Genomic DNA, 21,467 nt, shown 5'->3' with positions numbered 1-21,467 from the left:
GCATCCTTTCCATTCCTGCTGATGTTTAAGAATGCATCCCTTTCTTCTCCTTCTGGGAGACAGTCAGCCGCAGATGAAGCACACTCCCAAAGTGTGTGGCTGAATCTTGCTAGCGTGCAAGTGGCGTTAATCGACTTAAGCGCTTTGCTACATGCCAAAAATACTTTTTTTGACATGGCATCAAATCTTTTATCATCCCTGTCCTATGGAATAGTAGGTTATGCCGACTTACTGTTAGATGAAGTTGCAGCTTGTACAACCAAACTCTCTGGAGTTGGATGCTTGCTCAGATATTCAGGATCTGCAGCCGATACTCTGTATTTAGCAGAAGGTTGTTTATTTACTGCAGGGATAACTTCAGGAGTTTCCCAATTAGCAGATATTTTTCTTTGCAGAGCAGTATGAAAAGGAACAACAGGATCCTCCTGTGGACCTTTATCTAAAATATCAGTAAGCTCATCCTGCTGAAAAGAAGGTTTAGGTGTAGTCCACCCCATGAATTCGATTATTCTGGCCATCAGAATCCTATAAGGAGTCTCAGCATGCTCTCCAGGGTCTGGTTGAGCAAACTATACTTCTGGAGAAGTATCTAAACCACTTGCCTCATGTAGAGACTCTTGAAGGTCTTTTAACCTGTTGTCCTCGGAGATTAATTCCTCTGGCATGGGTATAGTAGTCCTTTGTAAACCAAAGGGTCTCATTGTCAGAATCCTCCCCTTCCTCATAAAGGCTCTAAAATAGTCAGACCTAGGATAAGGTTTAAAACCCATTTCTAGGGCAGAAGGAGCTAAATTTGTTGTCACTGCCTGAGAAAGTGTCGAGGTTGTCGACATGGACGTCGTAGGCTTCAACAATCCTGAAAAAGGTGTCGAAAAAGTTTGAAAAGATCTCGATGCACTCGAGAGGATCGGAATCCTACTCAGCGTTGTCGAGATTGTCGGTGGCATCCTCGACGTCATAGTTGAAGCCTTTGACACCTCTATTGCCTGTGACACAGTGACAGTTGTAGGTTTGTCCTTTATCGGGGTCGACAGTGGCGTCGAAGATTGTGTTGATGAAACTGATTTATGCGTCGAAGGGCCCTTTGACAAAGGCGTCGTTAACGCAGATTTGTGAGTCGAAGGAATCTTCGACGACGGCGTTGATAACGTGGTTTTATTGCTTTTACTCGCCGGGTTCAACGACTCGCAGCGTTTTAATTTTTCGTGTCTTTCACCCAGGGGCCGATTTCTCGAAGACGCTAACCAATTTTTTACGGAATTCCCCCCACTTAGCCGGAGAGCTGTGTTTCGTGGGGCAGGTAACACTTTCTGGGGAAGTAGAGGAAGAAGAAGAGGGAGATCTACGACGCCTCTTCTCAGAGTGTTTTGATCTCGAAGACTGGTGAGAACCGCTTCGAGATCTTGAACAAGAATGTTTCTTTTGTCGACGAGGAGACGAACGTCTCGACTGAAGAAACTTTTGAGGGAGTAGAAGTTTTAAAGTCCTTGCCTCTTTCTAACTTCCCCTTACGCTCCTTCAAGGCTCTCGCCGTCATGGACATACAGTCCTCGTATTCCGAACAGTGAGGTTCCGTTAACAACATTTTCTTCCCACAGTCACAACATTTTTTGAAACCGGACCGTGGAGTCGATGGTTCGGAAGAAGAAGCCATCATGTAATGGTAATAATCTTCAAAGACTAAGAAGGTTTTCCAGAAGAAAGGGACCGAGCGTTAGGTTTCCGAGGCCCACGAAGCGCGGAAAAACGGAACGGAGCAACGGACGGTGCGCAAGTCTATTTGTACTCATGATGACGTTGGGGCCGATACGGAGGCTGTCTAGGGACACCGACTCGAGGGACGTTGACGCGCAGTGCACTCTACTGGAAAAAAAAATTCTGAGGCCAGCAAGCTGGAATGAATAAAATCAAAGATAAGGAATACGTCAGAGGACACAATCCCTTCGAAATTGACTTTGCAAAAAATGGCGGGTATCTGGAGTTCAACAGCAAAAATTGCACACAGTCACTCCAACATTTAGACTTATCGCTGCTCCAAAGGAGTGAAAGCCTATATTGAATTGTGTTTCCCCATATAACAAACAGCAACCAAAAACAAGAGGTGAACATTGGAGATCAAAGGCAATATGCCTGCAGTCACCCCGTAGAAACGTCCAATAGTCAGTAAAAGCAATTGGACTTCTAATGAAATGTTGTCAAAATGTAAGCAATGGCACAAAGCGAAAGGAACAATGACTGCGGAAGGAAGCAATAAAGCAGTTTTAATAGCCTTGTCCTTAGCATAGTACAACTCTGTAACCAAAGTGTCTTACGTTAAGTGATATTGCGCTGCTAAAAGTTGTGATTGATTGGGCAGGGCACTCACTGGCGAAGCGTTTGAGGGAAGAAAAGCACAAGCATGCTCGAGTGATTATTGAAGTTTCCACGACTCTCCACAGCAGCTTAGCTTTCACCTTTGTCCACCACAGAACACCAAGAACACTTCCACTGCAATATATTATTTGGCCTTTTTATTAAATGCCTCCAGGAAAATCCAGAGGGGTCAGCGGGCCAAGCGGATCATTCACTGATCCACCCCTCCTTCCGACTCCTCTCAAAGTATTGGGAGGGGCTAGAGGAAAGGACCTCTCGGCATTCTTACGCCTCTTGCAAAACAATTCTCTCCGGACCATCAAGCCGCACCGCACTGGAAACGTTCTCTTTCGTGGCTGCTACCGATAGTCACGCCCAAATGATTCCAAATGACAGTAATGGTTAATGTGGCTTACACTGTACATCAGTACACTCAAGCTGATGACGAAGTTTACTGTCCCATGTACCAATTGGGTCAGCCAGCTAGACAACCTGGAACAGCTTACATGCCCAAAAGATACCCATGGCTACAATGAGCACTGGATGAAATGTGATGAGAATGGCGAGTGCTGGCTTATGATATGCAATCCAGAAGAATATGTAGCGAGGGGGGTCACCAGAGTGTGGCTGCCCAAGGATGGCTATAATATGAGACAAAATGAAGGAGTGGTCGATGACTCGACCAGAGGGGGGAATGTAGTGGGGAAGTTATTGACTAGAGAGCCTGTTCAAGCTCTGCCCCCCCCACCTTCCTCAGAAGAAATTAAATTATAAGATAAGAAAAGACACATTTGAAACTGCACTTTAAAATCTCCTGGAAATGCAGCAGGCACAAAGAATAGTTATTTTGTGCTACACAAGTAGGGAACAGATAAGGCATTAGCTTGCAAAATTGGTGTGTCTTCAAATAGAATGGATTAGGTGACAGGACGGCGTGTACACAAGATAGGGACGCACTACACAAGTAGGGCAGAAAATTGTAGGTAGATAAGGTTGATGCTACCCATTGGAAGGGAAATAATGTGATAGGCATGCACCAGGAAATCGGTAGCTAGCAAAGAAAATGTGTCCTGCAGAGGATAAAAACTTGACAAGCAGTTGCCATTTTAAACTGCACAACACAGTGGAGAATAAACGTCATGTACTTATAAGAGGCCTTGCAGCTAAGCACGCTATTTTAAACAAATACATTCAGTATGAGGTCTTCTTGATTGGTGGGGGTAGTATTCAGGTTTCTAGCCAGGTTAAAACCTTGGGTGTGATCTTTGATCGCAATCTTGACTTCAAGAAAAAGTTACCTACTTAACCTCTAACTGTACTTATATGACTCAATTGTTGTAGCAGATTCAGCCATACTTGTGAGAAGGAAATAGGGCTCCGATAGCCATTGCGACTATTAATTCTAGGCTTGATTCCCGCAATGGCCTCCTGGTTGGTACCACACAAGTAAACGTGAAAAAATTGCGAATCATCGAGAACAGGGCAGTGAGAGCTGTATGTAGCATCAGGCATAGAGATAATGTCTTTGATGCCAGGAGGAAACTACATTGCCTGCCGTTCCATTAAAGGATTCACTTTAAAGCATCCTGCTTGGTGTACAAATGCCTTGAAGGTATTGCTCCTACTTACCTTGAATCTCAGGTCAGAAGATTGCATTACCGGCGTACTCTGCGGTCTAATAACAAGAATCTACTTCTGCAACCATGCTTTAAACTTAATACGTTTGGAGACCTGAGCTTTAATGCCTAGGGCCCACGGGTCTGGAATAATCTACCCCTCTCCATTAGGCAGCTTCCCTCACGTGCCCAGTTTAGAAGAGCACTAAAAACCCATCTGTTTGATGGTGGAGGAGCTTAGGCATCCCTCTCTGTTCATTTTTCTCCTGATCCGTGACTGTTACTCCATGGCTATCCTTTGCTCTTTCATTGTTCCTTGTTTGTACTGTCTGTTAGCACCTTGAGGCCTGTGGGCGAGTTGGCACTTAATATAAATTCTTTAGAATAGAATATAATTAATTCAGCAAAAATGCTGCAGTGGCTGGACATAGCTACCTCAAAGGAATGTCAAAGCCGAGGACACCAGAGAGAAAGTTTACATAACGGAACAAGATACCATTGTCTGGGCAACAAGCGTTCTAACCATTAAGATGAATCAGTTATGACAACACAGCAGACTAGGAAATGTAGTAAGTAGTTGAGAGATTAATGTTTTAGCAATCAGCTAGGCGTGACAGAGAAGCAAGTGCGTCTAAAAAGAAAATGATTTCTGTGACAAAATCGTAACATGGTGGAAGTAGCATGACTCGCAACAATAGTTATTAATAATGTGTCTTAGAATGGCGTGTTTACTGTTGCAAGACAGAGGGCCAGAGTCCTTGAAACTCAGACATCATGGCGGAGATAACATGGGCTGTTTTTTAAATTAAGAACGAAGGTGATACGCTTGTCCTCTCCTCCCATCTACATACACATGTCATCATGCTACCAGTTCACAGAGAGTGACCGCATGCTAACCGATAAGCATATGTCCTTTTCACCGCAGAAGTAATTTAGAGTTTAGCAATAATATCCAAGCATGAGGTCATAACCTTTTCATGGGATGTTTTATGGGTGGGACCGTAGATAGTTACCCAATCAGTAGGGTGGGTGCAATGCTCACATGGTATACACGGGGACGTCACTCCGCCTGTCCGGACCTCTTACGACCTCAAACCCTTCCCTGGAGTCTACTCGACTGGAGACTGGGCCTGAAACACAGGATTGGCTTGAACCCCTTCTTCCCCGGGGTCCAACCCTTCCCTTTGATCCACAGCTCACCTTGTTTTCTTGGAAAGTGTGCTCTCCATCCTGCTTTCAGCGCAGGGGCCCGGTGATTGATGCGGCTCGTTGCTGCCTAGTTACTTCACTGGCAAGAGTTCGACAGGTAAGTATAATGAGTCTTTTGAACAGTTCTCTAACTTTGTTCCTTTCCTTCCTTAGATGATGGCCGGCGTCCGGGGATGGCGACCTGCTGCTGAGATGAGTAGCGCTGAAGGTGAGTGAGAGCGCGATATGCGATGCGACCCTTTCGTATTTGTATTGAACTGAGTTCTTTTTCTGTCTTTTTGGTGCCGCAACGTTTTCAGCGTGGATGCCGGTTATGAAAAAGAAATGCGGTGAGTAAGCGCGATATGCAGAGCCTCTAGATGTTTCTACGCTAACCTGGAGTGTCTTTTCCCTCTTGCAGATGGTTGAGAAGTTCCGGAGACAGAGTTCCCCCAGAGCGGCTGGGATTCAGGTAAGCGTTTGAAGCTCGTACAGTCTTTTAAAAAATAAGCGAAGATTTGTTGAATGCTTACTAATGCCTTTTTTCTGTTCTTTTCCCTTTTCCTTAGGAAGCGGCGTGCCGGGATGGGAATGACACCGCCGAAGATGCCCGCAGAACAGAAGGAGCGATGAATGATGGGCAGAAGCGCTGCAAGGTAAGGCTGTTCCTAACGGTGTTCTTGCAGAAGCTGAGCGCAGAAGAAAGATGCAGGCCTACTGGAGACCGATCCGAACACTGAGTGTCACGCTGTAGGTGCAAAAAATGCAAAGCATGTTTCTCAGCCTGGGCGTGGCTTAAATAGTCTCTGGGTATCCCAGGTGTGTCTAGGCTGAACCACACCCAAAAGACTAGACTGCACATGCAGTTCTGGGAACCGAAATATGTGGGGGCATCCATCTTGTCCCCATCAATGCACTACAAGTCCAATCCCCAATGTTATCCTATGGGAGTGAGTGAGTCTGGTGCCACAAGCGCAAAGTCTGACTCCAAGTGGGTCTTTGGAGGGATGGAGAGGCCCTTGAGGGCCATGTAGGTGATCGTGGCCTGGCTCCAGCCTGACATATTGGAGGGCTGGGGACATGAGGGGCAGGAATCATGACAGTGGGACATATATATACTATATGTAGCTTAGCAGTTAGGACCAATTAGCATTAGAGATAGGTTTTCATAGCTCAATGATTATGATATCAGAATGACTCATTTGCATTATATAAACTGTTTCTGTTCAAACGTAGAGAAGAATTTGAGCGAGAGAGAGAGCTTTGCTGTTGATCTAGTTTCTCCCCAGCTTTTGCATACTTCCAATAAAGCTGGGTCATTTGGCATACCACCATCCACTCTGTATTGTCTCTTTATTGGCAAATACCAGGTAGAGGGCTGTACTGTTTTTGGACCTCTGATTTCAAGGGCTTTTATCAAAGCGACTACTTTTGAAATTGTCCTTCCAGAGGACCTTGAGGAGCCTCCGGTCCAAACTGCATCCTAGAACTGAATCCTCCACCAGGGCTAGGAAATACAGTAAATATCCCTCCTCTCTCAACTCTGAAAGAGATGGGGCTGAGGGGATTCCACAGCCTCTTTGAGGATAAGTTGCAAAATCTTACCAAACGGGATTTAGCTATTGCCTGCGAAGGTATCAAGGGTTCTGCAGTTACTGATGTTCTTCATGAAGGAGAGAGTGGTAGATTATTTGGAAAACCCAACAGCCTGATAGTAACTTCTTCTCCTGGAAGAAACAATGGGCTTGTCCCTTGCAGGTGATGGGTCGTGTAGGAAAAACTTTAATTTGCAGTCACTGCCCTTGAATGGAGACAATCACTCTTGATCATGCTGTTGTTGGTACTCTCCAGTGAATCTGTTTCTGAAAGGAGTAAAACCTGTAGCAGCTCCCTCGTTTTCAAGAGTGTCATTTGCTTTGCTCTCAAATGAGACTCCTAAACCATGTCCACCAACCAGCATTAGACATCTCGCTAAACAACCCAGATGTCATCTAAGAACAGTGCTGCATCATCTCTATACCCATGAAGTATACCTCACAGATGGTAGTGTCAAACTCATTCTTGAGCCGTTGTTTTGAGGGCTCCTATCCACAAAGAGGTATGAACGTTTGCCTCACCTTTAGGATCGGGCAGACACAAAGCATCCACTGACACGATTACCACATTGTGGAATGAACTGAAATTAGTTCCCAAGAAGGGAGGAATAGCTTCCAACTCAGAATATGGACAAGTATCAAGGCCACTTGCCTGCTGTAGCACTTACGAAAGTTCAAGCAACACCTAACCTATGGGGGAATGTGACCAAAACATTTTAGTGTTATGAAAATCTCCCTAGCCATCCCTGCTTTCCGGGCCAAACGATATCTCCTCCTCCCCATATCCAAGAGCCAAGCCCTGCTAGAGAGGGGACTGTCCGTGGGAACACCAACAAGGAGCTCCTGCATCAGGAAACAAAGATGAATGCAAGGCCAGGAGAAGCATCGACAAAGGGTATTTTTGAAAATGGGGCCAATAGAGCTTGTGCCGAAAATTAATCAGCAGAAAGTAGTAATGGTGTACAAAAACTAGGGACCAAACACAGAGGGGCAATAGTGAGAAGGAAATCCAACCATGCTATCCAACAAAGGTGTGGTCGGTTGGGATGCTGATGGAACAGACAAGGATGTCGTCCATCCGAAAAGATTCCCAACTTTGTCTGCCGCTTTCGACCTGGTAGACCACACCTTGTTGGTCTCCAGGCTCAAAGAAGTGGGCGCATTCTCCCCAGAGGCTTCCCGTTGGGTAGCTTCTTTTCTCAAAAATAGGGTAAGTTGTGTCTGCTCGGAAATTGCCAAAGCGGCTATCATGCCGATCGAATACAGAGTTCCACAAGGAGTGAGTCTCTCCCCGTGTTTTTATAACATCTTCACAGTCCAGTTCTTTGCCATGCTTGAGCAAGAAGGTATCTGGTTCACCAACTTTGCGTATGATACCCAATGCATCATCCCGCTGATCGGCTCCCATGCACTAGACGAAGCCAGGATAAACAAAGCCTACACATGCATCGACAATTGGATGGTCATGAACGGACAGGCCCAGAACAGGTAGAAGACGGAGCTCATGATCGTGGGGGCTCCAAGCACCTTCTCCAAGTTGGATCCCACGTACGGGAACGTCCAACCTGGCGATGTGAAGATCAATACTCTGAAGAAAGTAAAATCTCTTGGGGTTATCCTAGACCAGCACCTCTCCATGAAGGCCCATGTGAGGAGTGTGGTCTCTGGGGCAGCCTACTATCCAAGACTCTTTGCGCTCCTGCGGCCTCTAATCTCTCAGACCAATTGTCATGACCCGTGACCCAGAACGCCACTGGCATGGTCACATGCCAGGTAGGCTTAGGGCTCGGGGTTCATCTGGGGCCCCAAGGGCCTTGCATTGTCACCAGAGACTCTCCTGGAGTCAGGCCTTTGGCGCCAGGCTCATATTTAGAATGGGACTTGAAGGGACTACTTTTCATATGGAGGCCTACAGCCAACATGGAGGCACCCACACAGTCTAGTCCCTAAGAACCAGACTGTGCGGTGCAGTGTTTTAGGGTGTGGTACCCCGGACTACTTTACCTGGACTACTTTACAGGGTAGGCTATATAAACCACACCCAAGCTAAAGAACGTGATTCGCGTTATTATGCAGCCAGCAGCATAACGCTCACTGTGTTCAGAGACCAGCACACGGCATTCCTGGAATCGCTGACCTGCAGAGGAAACAAAAGAACATTATTAGCAGTTCCAGCTTACCTGTAGTCTTCCATCCCCATCCCATCCACCCAGCTGCTCGCGGTCTTCCATCCCGTTGGCAGCATCTTCAGGACATTGCGCTCGCACCGGAACGAAGCACCTGGGGAGGAGAGGAAAAGAGACAACGTTAAACAAATTACTCACGGCAAGCTCATCAGTAACCAAAATCTCCTCACCTGGCTGGGCATATCTTGGCCGGTTCCGCTCCGGAAAACACTGCACGCCCAGAAATACCATTGTAACCTGAAAAGGAATAAAGAATACAGGTTAGCCCAAAAAGACATTAGCGCACCGCACTTCACGCTGAACCTACCTTTCGTCATACACTCCACGTCCATAAATCCCGGCAGGAGCCGAACCCAAGCAGCAAACTCAGCGAACTTCTGCATACCTAAGGGGAAAACAATAAGGGAAAGACATTAATAGCCCGCAAGAAAGCAAAGGCCCTCAAAGACTACTATAATCGAACTTACCTCTTTAAAGACACTTGAATGGGTTGGCATCAGTGAAGTGAAGTTAACTAGGTCGCTTCAACCCACAGAAACTACACGCCCCTGCGCAGAAAGCAGGACGGAGAGCACGCCAGACATAACAAGGTGAGGAAGGGGGGGGGGGGGGGGGCTTCAGGTCGAGTCCAAGGAGCTGGTGGGAGGAAACGAAATCTGAAGCCAAGCCCAGTCCTCCTGTGTTTTCAGGCCCACCTGCCATAGAAGACATCATCCCGAATTGAGTACATCTGGGGGAAATCCGGCAACCAGGGCATACAGGCGTCCCCGTGGATATCAGGTGAGCCGAACACCAATGCAGAAACTCTAGTAAGAGCCATAGTGGGTGCAAACATTGACTACTGCTGTAGTCTTTTGACAGGCATCAGTAAAGCCGAGATTAACCGTCTCCAGGTGATTCAAAACGGGGCTGAGAGTGTAGTAATGGGCTTAGCGAGACATGATCACGTCTCAGCAGCCAGAAGAACCCTGCTCTGGCTCCATGTGGAGGTGAGAATCCGATATCGCCTACTAATGATCACCTTTAAGAGCTCACTAGGAACCATGCCCCAATAACTGAAAGAACTCATCACGATCAAGACTGCTCCTAGAACTCAGAGCCAACGTGTCGAAAATGTTAGTTATTCCCCGAAGTAAATCAAAAAAGGAAGAAAAGGGAGCCTTTGCAACAGCCTTCCTCTGGATCTCAGGCTCAAATTGAAACTTGAGCCCTTCAAGAAAAAGTTAAACACCTGGCTGTTTGACTAATCTGTGCCTATCTTGTTTTCTGCTTCCCCCCAGGCCTTGACCTTTGCATATGTGTATCATGCTTGTTTTCATGTTATGTCCATGCCATCATGCCTCCGGGTCCATTGCTGCACCATATAAATCTATTAAAGTAAAGTAAAACCCGTCATGAGAAGACTTCTCCAAATAGTGGGGAGCAGAGATCCAAGATCAGTGGCCCCATGTTTGAAGAGAAGCAATATTTGGAAAACGATCCGCTATCAGACCTGTACCTCTCCTTTAATGCCTCCTATGAAGAACACTCTGGAATCGGATCGTTTGAGAAATAGATTTGGTTCTCTCACCCATCCTCCTTTACCATGCCTAAACAGCCACTCACTATGCCACAGCCACACCCTCTTTGCTTACTGTGCTCTTTGTCCTGCATGCCCGGTCTACCGAACACAGTGCCACCCACCCCTTGGCAGTCCATTGTGCATCTAATGCAAGTGTTCTGCGGTTCTGCCATTTTTCAAAGGTGGTTGTCCTCCATCCCCTCTGTTTCTTCTGGAGCATGCAGATTCTTTTATGGGTTTGCCCTCCCACTCCAATCTTCTCTTCAGTCTTTTACCTGCAGCCTCCTCCACACCCCTGGCTTCTTAGCCCCATCAAACTGTGCCTCTGTCTGCACTGTGTGCTTGCCTTTGACACCACACTAGTATTTTGTGCAATCAAGTGTTGGCAGTATTCAGCACACTTTGAACGTCAGTATAGCTGTGTGATGGGGAGCCATACAATCCCCAAAAAACTGGCCTCTGCCCCGACCACACTTGTTCAAGCCTATGAAGACCATGGTGACTCAGTCTCTTGCTACCTTGGTAGTATGGCAGGAAAGCCTACTCTTTATCGTGGTCCAGGGTGAGGTTCCAAGATGCACATTTGTCTGCCACAGTCTGCAGTGGTTGAAGCCTGATTTAGGCAAGATCATTAAGAAAGCATTTTAGCTCTGACTGCACCTAAACATTGTACATGACCACATAAAAAGGTAACCAGAGGCAATGCAGAGATGTGTGGAACCCCCTCACGGCTATCAAATGTTTCTAGACCATTTTACCCGAGGGAGATCTATTATCTCAAGCAATCTGTGGCACAAGTGTATCTGTTGTAAAAGGACTAGTTAAGCCAGTGGGCACTTAAGGGGGCAGACCAGTTGGCAGAAAGGACAACACACCCCTCTATCTTCTACTTTGAGGTGTTTGTGCACAGCAATACACATTTTCAGTTCATTCCATACAAGGAGTGATGTACTACGGAGGAAAGATACCAGCACATACAAGAACATTGGTTTTAAAAATACATACATTTCAAGACAATCATGGTGGGTAAGTTTACTCACCAAACTATAACTTGAATACAAGATTTGGTTTTTACAAATGATTCTACTGTAAAAAGTACAATCAAGTCTTTCTTCTATTCATATTTTGCAAGGGATACTTGGGACTGTTACAGCTTGCTGAATGAAGAATGGGCACGCTAGCGCTTCTTCATTTTTTCGATGTACATGATGTGAATATATTTTGAAGAGGTTGGTTTCTTTTTAATCCAGTAAGAAGGAACAAGTTGTACAACGATTTGTTTAAAACCACATCCACCACAAAAAGATGTTTATGCCATTGTGATTTAGTGAACCATCAACATTGGAGCTGAAAGGGGCTTTGGCAGATAGTAAAATATCAACAAACTCAAAAGGCACATTTACTTGGTATGCAAGTGCATAGTGAATGGCCAATTGAGACTCAAGTCCCCAAAAAGGAGTATATCATTGCAGAGTTGGTAAAAAAAAACGGCATAATAAAGGTGACCAAAACGCATGCATTTTAAAATGATTGAATTAAAAGACTTTGTGCTGTGCGCTATCAAGAAAGAAGAGTAAATATATTTAAGGGATTTTCTCTGAACTGTATTTGGTCTATTACCCTCTTATGTATTATGGTGACAAAAACAAAATGGCTCCAATGAAAATAAAGACTTTAATTGTCTACTGGAAAGTAGACCTTCAATTAAATGCAATATGTGAAGTTAGATTTACAAAAGTTCTAGCATTAGCAAACACGATAATCAACATCAACAAGAAATAAATGTAATAAATGCTTAAAACCAACATGACCACTTTCCCAGTGCTCTAAAACTCGGGATGGCAAGGCCTCACACTGACCCACGTGAGTCACACACCTAGAGGCTGTGCAAAGCTGACTGGCTAATCCCACCTAGCCTAGCATAACCAACATGGACTACACCATCAATGTAGAACATTCATCCCACACCCTCCTGTATGTACCACCACCCTGCAAGGTGGCATGTGGTGCATTATACATACATTAAATAAATAAGCATTAAGGGAAAGAATGAACTGTAATTTAGTGAGTACATCAATCATATCCATATTAAAGAAAGGTAATGAATTTTTAACAAGTACATGTGGTGAAGACATGGTTTGGTCAGAGAAATAATATTTTGTAAGGATTTAGATTTGCAATCGTTGGCAATTAACTAACCGTGTATGTTGAGACGCTCCTCGCCATGCTGACGATACAAGCGAAAAGCTTCTTCCAATTCCATTTGAGAAGAAATAGTACAAGGGTCGCCTAACAAAGAGCAACACAAACATGGGAAATGGTTAATGTTCAAATCTTAATTTCAACATTACCTGTTCATGAAATAAATGGCACTATTATCAATCAAACCCTATCAAACAAAAAACAGTAATGCTATTAATGCCATCTGTATCATCTGATCCGACAAGATAAACTAAATAGAACAAAACGGATCCACAAATCCATTTATTTGTTAGCTTAATGTAGGTCTAATGGCAGAACAAATCTTAGTGATTTTAGCTTTTTATCATGTAACCGCTCAGAAATGGAAATTAGTTAAAATAATAAAAGCTGACCATATGACTGTGGATCATATTTCTTTAGTTGAAATGAGACAGAAGCTTGTGTTTATACTATTACTAGTTATGCACATATGATAGCCATGCGTCTCGAAGGGCTCTTGCCCTGCCTGATCCACTCAGATCAGGTGGGTTTTATGCATGTGCGTCTGGGTGCAGCTATGCTGCGCGAGACGCTGAATCTTATGGAACTGACGAGATATGAGGGAGGAAACCCAGCAATGCTCGCCCTCGACAACGAGAAAGCGTTCAATAGGGTTGAATGGGACTTTTTATTTGGAGTACTCCGGAAGATAGGGTTTGGAGCGCGGGTTATGTAAGGTATTTGTGCTGTTTACACTGATCCAGAGGTGCAAGTGGTTGTAAATGAAAGAATTGCTCCGACTTCTGTCGGGGGAGAGGAAGTAGACAAGGATGTCCCCTGTCACTGTTATAGTTTGCCCTTACTATCGAACTACTGGCCATACGGATATGCCAAGGACTGGAATTGGGAGCTATCTTGCTACATATTAGGGACCCGGTAGATTCGATTCCAAGAGCGCTTCAAATTAACGCTGAATACGGAAGTCTAGCAAGGTTTAAAGTGAACTCTGTCAAGTCTATACTCTTGCCAAAGGCCCTGAAGGGTCTATCGATGACCTCCTTTCACTTAATATATAAGTTGGACTGGCAAGAAATACCTCAGGATATAGGTCACCAGGGAGCTAAGGGGGCCTTTACGATGTGAACTACCTCCCTCTGTTGAATGCCTTATATGGTGACATGGAATTATGGTCAAAACCGTTATCATGGATGGGGCGTTTGACCACAATAAAAATGACCCTTTTGCCCAAGTTGTTATTCTCTTTTCAGATGCTCCCAGTGGCTGTTCCAAGAGTGACAATCCTTGACCTTAAAAGCAGGATTCTTTGCTTCCTATGTCAGGGGCAGAAGCAAAGGGTTGCATATGGTACCCTAGTGATACCAAAGAAAAATATGGGGGGGTATGACTACCGAATTGTATACTTATAAGCCCGCGCAGTTCCAGGTTAGTCCCTCAGTTACGTAAAGATGAGGAAAAACAATGGGCGAGGTTAGAAAATCACTGACTCAGCCCGGAAATGGTGAGTGAATGGATTTGGGCCTCTCTGAGGGCAGTCCCACATAGAGTCCAGAGACATGAGATCCTGGGCCTTGCCGATCAGTGACTATGTTGTGGAAGTTCATTAGTTTCAGTCGTGGTTTGAGGCAGGGCTAGAGAGAGTGGTGCAGATAGTGAAGGGGAAAGTATGTGTCACAATAGAAGTGGAAGAGAGTCTGCATGTGGGGAAGTTGTCAGTGTTCATGTTTCTACAGTTGAAAAGGGTAATAATGGCAGAAAAGTGGAAAGTGGCTCTACAGAGGGGGCTCACAGACACCGATATATTCTAAATGAAAACACAGGGCCGACCAGACTGATTTCTGCTATATATAGATCACTGATGTAAGGGAAGGGTTGGAGTGCTAAGTCATACAGTTCAGGATGGGAGAGGGACTTGGGGCTTGAGCTAGATGACCAAAAATGGAAGACCCTATGTTTGAATGCACACAAAACATCTATCAAATGCTAATATAAACTGCATGGCCTGAAATTGCTTAATAGATGGCAGTATGATCTGGTCCGCCTCTCAAAAAATACCCGGGAGTAAACTTGAGCTGTTGGCATGGATGCAGAGAAAGAGCCACATATTGGCATATGTGGTGAGATTTCCCCAGGATTCAGGGTTACTGGAAGGAGGTGCTTGGATGGATTGACAGGGTGCTAGATACATTACTGGTCCTTTTTTGGATCAATGTAACAGAGAGGCAGTGGACATGTCTACTGCATATGGTGCACTTCTCCCTTTATGCGTCTAGAGCCTGTGTAGCTATGGTGCAGAAAGGGACTCTTGTGGTCCCTAGCGGGTCCCTAGCGGTTCCCTAGCTGAAGGCTAGGGGAAATATATGATATGGAAAACATCACGGGAGCCTTACACGACAAACAGCCATCGAGATAAATGGAGTGGTCCTCCTTCCTATGGAAATATATGGACGCAGAATCAGATGAGTAGTCAGCCAAGAAAGGAAGTAACCCCAGTATTTTGAGAAGCATAGGCCGGCCCAGAGTGGGGATATTAGAGAGTATCGCTGTCATGCGGAAGGGGTAACCAGATAGAAGAATCCCTATATAAACACATGCATTGAGAAGTTGTATCAGTGTCCACCTTGTTGTCCAGGGAGGGGGTGGTTTAGGAAGGTGGGGCAAGGGAAGTGGGGGGGTGAAAACATGTAAGTAATGTATAGAGACTGAGTTCTTTGAGTATTGATTTGTACATTGTGAGGAGCCAGAAATGAGACGTGGACACAGGATTCATGGTTTTGGTCAAAGACTTATTAAATTAAAAGGGGGTTGTGAAATGGCTCTGTGCCTGCTAAGAGGTGTTTCCCTGCCTAAAACCAAAACTAAGGGTCTGTCAAATGTCAATGTCCAACGCAAAATGTCCTGTCTCCAAAGTACTATTCTGGCCCTCACATTATAAAAATCAACTATGACGAAAAGGGAAAATGTCTTTGGCCTTTAGTAGTGTACAAATGTTCAGAAAGGAAATGCGTAACTCCAAAACAAAAAAGTTCCAGAAGGATAGAGTTCCTTGTTTCAGAGGGTGGTTCCCTTCGACTGGATTTCTCTTCACTCCGTTTTATACTTTCAAGAATATCAGTTCCTTAAGTTTCTCTTGATCAACAACACAACTGGTTCACAAAACAGCTTAGCTGTAAGTCTGCATCTTGTTAGTATACCTTGTGTGCCGCTTGCCAGGTTTGCTCTCCTCTTTATTATGTTTCCACAGCCTTTTGCTAGTCACGATGAATCCTCATCAGGACTTCCATAGGTAATGTATATTACACACTGTTCAACTTGACCACGCCTGGTATGCTTTCCTGCCAGGGCTTTCTCACATGAACACACTTACAACTTGCATCTGCCTGGTATACTCTCCTGCCAAGGCTTCTCTTATAGATGTACTGATAAACTCACAAACTTGACATCTCTTATATTCAACTGGTTCTGCCTTTTTAAGAAATGCTCACTTGCTTGTTCTCCCTTAAATACCTTATTCATGTTTATTCGGTTTTGGTAGGGTTGCAATACACCCCGGTGTCCCCGCTTCCCTTGGGTGGACTCACTGGCTCGAGTTGACATATGTTAGTTTTCCTACGGCAAGCCTGTGGCTGTCCTTCAGCGTTTCACTGCCTCTCTGCCTCTTGCAGTTCCCGCTCATTTGTTCCATGTCTTTCTGTGCTTACGTGGTACAGAGGCTGCGTTCTAGTGGTTGCGAACACCCAGAAGACTCATCTGCTTCTGGCGTCCTCACAGCATACTCTTGCTTGCTGTCAGCTCAGCCCAGAGGAGTAGGGTTCTCCAGCCAGCGTCTTTCTGTCAGCTGGTTCGCTGGTTTAAATTTCCCTGCCGCAGGTATATGCTTGCAACAACTAGAGTGTAACTTGTGCTTCCTGTCTTCACTGATCGTCTTTACTCCTTTCAGCGTTCTCATCGCAGTACTTTCACATGCATGGAAATGGTAGCCAGTTCTTGGTATAATAAGTTTCTTTCCTCCTTTTTCATATCTATGGACTGACAAGCTGGTATAACAGGAGGTTTAGTTCTATAATTTCAGTAGCTTTAAAGTCACAAAATGATATGTTAGACAGTCACAAGGGTTCATGTTGATGTTACCCAGTCCTTTTAACATGCAATATTGGGGAAGCTGATATTGGCCCTCATTGGGAGTAATCATTACTGCTCCCTACCTCTTCCCTATTCCAGTTGTGGATAGATCTTTCCCTATGTCACGTGGGGGAATATTGGAGAGGAGACGGATTTGGCAAAGGGTTGAGTGAGAATATTACCATTGCCCATCAGGATAAGGGGAGCATGCGTCTTCCTTCAATGATGCTGTGTCCTCTCCCCAAGGATCCACCCCCCCCCCCACATGATCTTGCTTCATATAGCCACCCCCAGGCTTTGGATCATAAGGGGTCGGCCTCACCCTGGCCCCATGAGTGAAGGTTACCCTCAGGGAAAGGAATAACAACGGTGTTCGATTTATCACAACACTAAGAAAATGCAATACAGTCGAATACATTTTTTTTTTTAAATTACATAATGAGGGAGCCCACAAGAGACAGCACAACCCTCACTGGCTCTGCTTCCCATGCCCATTATGTCCTCAGTATACCTACCACTAGCCTGCTAATAAAGTGGGCTAGTGGCACAACAAAGTATGCTGAAGTGTGTTGTGTGATGACTCCACTGGAGTCATCACGAATTCCCTGGCAGGGGCCCTTTCCCATGTGGCCAAGTGGCTACTTGATCCTGACCCTGGGACAGATATATGAGGTGGATCACATGGAAGGTGAAAACTACTGGTGGACACGTTTTGACTCCAGTGTCGACAAACAGGTATTCCCCCTTTCCCATGAAGACGAGAAACTGACAACAAAGAACTTAATAGCCTATTATCATCTAGCTGTAGCCCTTGTAGAGGTAGTGAAGAAAACTCTTCACAAGACTTCTGTGGCCAGAACTCCACCTTTGACTCAAACACCCACAACCCACATGACACCTTTGTTTCTGGTCTACCCTTGTGCAAGATCCTTCAACAAAACCACTTAACAGTCAACACATGCATACCATCTTTTTTCTAATGTACCTTTATGTGAGAACCCTAAGAAAAACTACTAAGAGTTAGCACAAATCCAACACCTTTTTTAATATGCCTTTATATGAAATCCCAATGTAAAAAGAAATCGGAGTTGAGGATCCAATGTCATTCATGGACTCCAACTCCCATAAGCAGCAAGGTACTGGGACGAGAAAGTGGCGTAAGGAGTTTGTGCAAAGGAACAGGAACTCGAAGACTCACATGCAGCCTAGTTGTTTTGCCGCCCCTTCAGTGCATGGGACATTAAAAGCTGGAAGGCGCACTGTGGAAGTGAGCCATGCAGGAAAGGACGTCAAGTCCCAGGTCAGGACTCATGAGCACAGAGAAGGCCACCTGAAAGGAAGAAGAGAAAGCAAATGCGAGCCAAGCGGTTCGTGGAGACAAGATGAGCCGCGCTGGAGAGAGGTCAGACCTCACGCTGAAGCAGCACTGTTTGCTCCCTAACGAAAAGGGAAGCCCTCGAGTCACAGAGGAGCTAAGTAAGCAGTTGAGAACGTCTGCACAATTCCACATTGAAAGCTGATGAAGCAGTCATCCCATAGCGGTGTGAAGAGTGTCTGAAATGCAGGAAAAGACAGATGAGTCTGCCAAAAGCAGCTGGGAAACCCAGGGCATTCCGACAAGCGCAGGAACACAGATTGTTTGAATAGTACGAAATTGCTAATGTGGGCAAAACCGAAAGTTTAAAAAACCAATACCCGATAAGAAGAATGTTTGAATGCAAAAAAGAAAGTCCAAAAGACAAACCACGACCCAATACAGATGCCTGACATGCCAATGTGGGGAAGAGGTTTGAACAAGCATTGCCAAAGTTAGCTATACAAAGCAGGTCATGGTATAGGCTATTTTGATATAACTGAAGGACTGAGAAATATATAAGAAGCCCTGGCAGACGAGTATACCAGGAAATTGAAGATGTACACAGATTCCGGGCAGCAGAGTTTACCAGGTAATCTGCAACCCTAAAAAAGAAAGTCCTGGCAGGCAAATATACCAGGCAATTGAGATTGAACCAAGATTCCTGGCAGGGGAGTATACCAGGCAGTGCTTAATTCTTAAGAAAATAGGTGCCAGGGCCCAAATATTTTACAGCACGCCTGTGACACACCGGGGTGGACACCACTCGTCTGCTCCATATGGTGTCAACATATTTGGGGTTAAAGCTGCAACTCCCACCGGTTTAATAAAGGAGATGAATGATCTCACTCTGGCAGCATCGACATAACATATTAGTTGTGGCGCGAAATAACATGTTTAAATGTTCCTTTAAAACACATCATCGTTAACATTTTGCGCTAAATATATCAGTGGCAAGTGGAACATATTGACCATCTAACCACAGAGAAGAGCAAACATGCTTTCCTCCTATAGCGAATTGAGGGAAAAATACAGGCAAATTCATTTCTAAACTAGTGACATGTCCTGTCAAACACTGCAGTAAGGTCTTCCTGTATAGATTGTCACTTGTGGCAGGCACTCCTCTTCGACATTGTCCTTTTCACTGACCTTATCCGTGTGTTGGGGCTGCTCACTGGTGACTGTCCTGTTGTTGCCAACCCACCCTGCTGTGGCACTGCTGCTAGTTATTAAGGTAGAAAATGTGCACCAATGTCATGCAGGCTGAGTGGAGCAGTGTGCAGGCATGGCTAGCATGAGTGACAGCATTGTCATCTTTCAACTCATTGTTATTCATGAAAATTGATAATTAGGCACGACCTGCCAACCCAGAGGATACTGTTGTTGCATGTTGCATTACTATGACTGACTGACAATTAAAATAATAAAGTTGCCAAAATAACACAACTTAAACTGGGCTCAGAAATAAGTGCTGGGGCTGAGCCATGGCAAACACCCCAACAAATGAAGCACTGATACCAGGCCATCTACAAAGCTACAAGTAGTTTCACAGAGACTTATACAGAACGTTATGCTAAACCAAGAACCATGTGAATCCCAAAGCAGGTCCACAGTACTTGTTCTGCTTAAACAAGAACTTTGTGAGTCCAACACAGATCTAAAGGAACTATTACTTAAAGGGACACTTTTGCAATCCTATTGAAGAATCTAGGGGAAGGGAAACATCCTCTGGGTCCTAGGGCTTTTACCTTGGAGAACATTTTCGTTGAAGTTATTACTTTTGGTTTTTGAACAGTTTTGCCATAATCAAGACCAAGACATTTCCTTGTATCCTTTATAGACTCCCTGACACAGATGGATCCTTAGTTTTGCTTTCTAGGTAGGGAAATTCCTCTAGGAATAGACTAGAAAGGCATTTCCCCAACCGCCTTTCATTTAATAAAAGTCTTTGTTTGAGAACATGAACACCTTGTGTCTGCCTCTCATTGCTGACCCCTCACATTTGGTAATGGAGAGAACACTATGGGTGAATAACTCATTGCTAAACTTCGACCTGGCTCTTCTCCAAGTCAAAATAGAGAGAAGGTCTATTATATAAGATATATTATGATTAGAAGTGTTAAGAATGGAGGCTTCTGATACCCGATATTACAAAATTATAATAATGGGTTCTTGTTAAAAAAGTTGTCTAGCTACTCCAGTGGGGATCGAAATCAGATGCCAAGGTGGGTGCAAATTGAGATGCAGAAATGTTTACCATATGACAATAAATCCGTTTTCTTTTGGGAAGTTACCTGGGAAGGTGCAAGGTTTGAAAACAGTATTGGCAACAAAAAATACATTGGCTTCATTAATTGTAGGAAATGGGAAAGGATTATTCATTTACAAAGAGGCCTCTCTTTGGCATAATCCCAGCCTACATATTAACAATAAGGTACTATATTGGAGGAGTTAGATAGAAAAAGGCGTTTTGACAATTGGTGATGTCTGTAGTGATGAAGGTGCGATAGCTTTTGAGAGTCTATTAGAGAGATTTGGATTGAGACGTAGAGAGTTAAGAAGATATGGTGAATTGGTTGATTTACTCATTGGAAGGAGGTAGATGATGGGTACACCACTTTCACAGAAACCAGATGTTTTCCAGGTTCTGACCTATGGAGCTCAGAAAGTATCGAATATCTTGAAGGTTATGCAATGTGAAGCAAAATAGTTTAATTCTTGGGAAAAGTTACGACTGTCGTGGTCGGAAGAGCTAGGTAAAGATCTTTCAATAGATGAGTGGAAAAGGGTATGGAAAGTCCCAATAAATGCTAAAACGGAACTACAATTACGGTATATTCATCAAAGAATATTGGGTAAAATATATTGGACCCCCGCACGTATGTGTGCATTAGGGATGATTGATAATGATAAGTGTTGGGGTTGTGGGAAGGAGAGGGGTAGTCTGCTGCATATGTTGTGGAGTTGTGAATGGGTGTTGAGAGTTTTTGGAAAGATCATGTTGATAGGATTGACCACATCTGCAACATTACTTATCCGCGTAATCCCTTGGCAATCATCCTGCAGTTATCAAGAAGTGGTCATAATATGGGTTGGGGAACATTTTGCTGGATTAGCAAAACTTTATTGGTGGCGACTAAGCAAATACTGAAGGTTTGGAAGACCAGGAAGAAGCCCACAGTGGAAGAGTGGATTTTAGATGTGCAGGTGTTATCAAGATATGAAACAATTATGTATTATAAGCAACATAAGGAAATCATTTATGAAGATATGTGGGGAAGTTTCACTGAACTT

General features: G+C 44.6%; 1 protein-coding gene across 1 annotated transcript in view; it reads right to left on the bottom strand.

Annotated features, from left to right (window-relative positions):
- The window catches only part of PRKCZ (protein kinase C zeta), a 1,951,357-nt gene that overhangs the window by 1,458,917 nt on the left and 470,973 nt on the right, over positions 1-21,467 (bottom strand). The window contains exon 4 of the mRNA XM_069610174.1: positions 12,698-12,787. Within this exon, the coding sequence (XP_069466275.1) occupies positions 12,698-12,787 (90 nt within the window). The remainder of the gene's footprint in view (positions 1-12,697; positions 12,788-21,467) is intronic.

This window comes from Ambystoma mexicanum, chromosome 8 (genome assembly GCF_040938575.1).
Source record: "Ambystoma mexicanum isolate Mex_15411 chromosome 8, UKY_AmexF1_1, whole genome shotgun sequence".
NCBI lineage: Eukaryota > Metazoa > Chordata > Amphibia > Caudata > Ambystomatidae > Ambystoma > Ambystoma mexicanum.
This window is presented reverse-complemented; position numbering and strand designations above follow the sequence as displayed.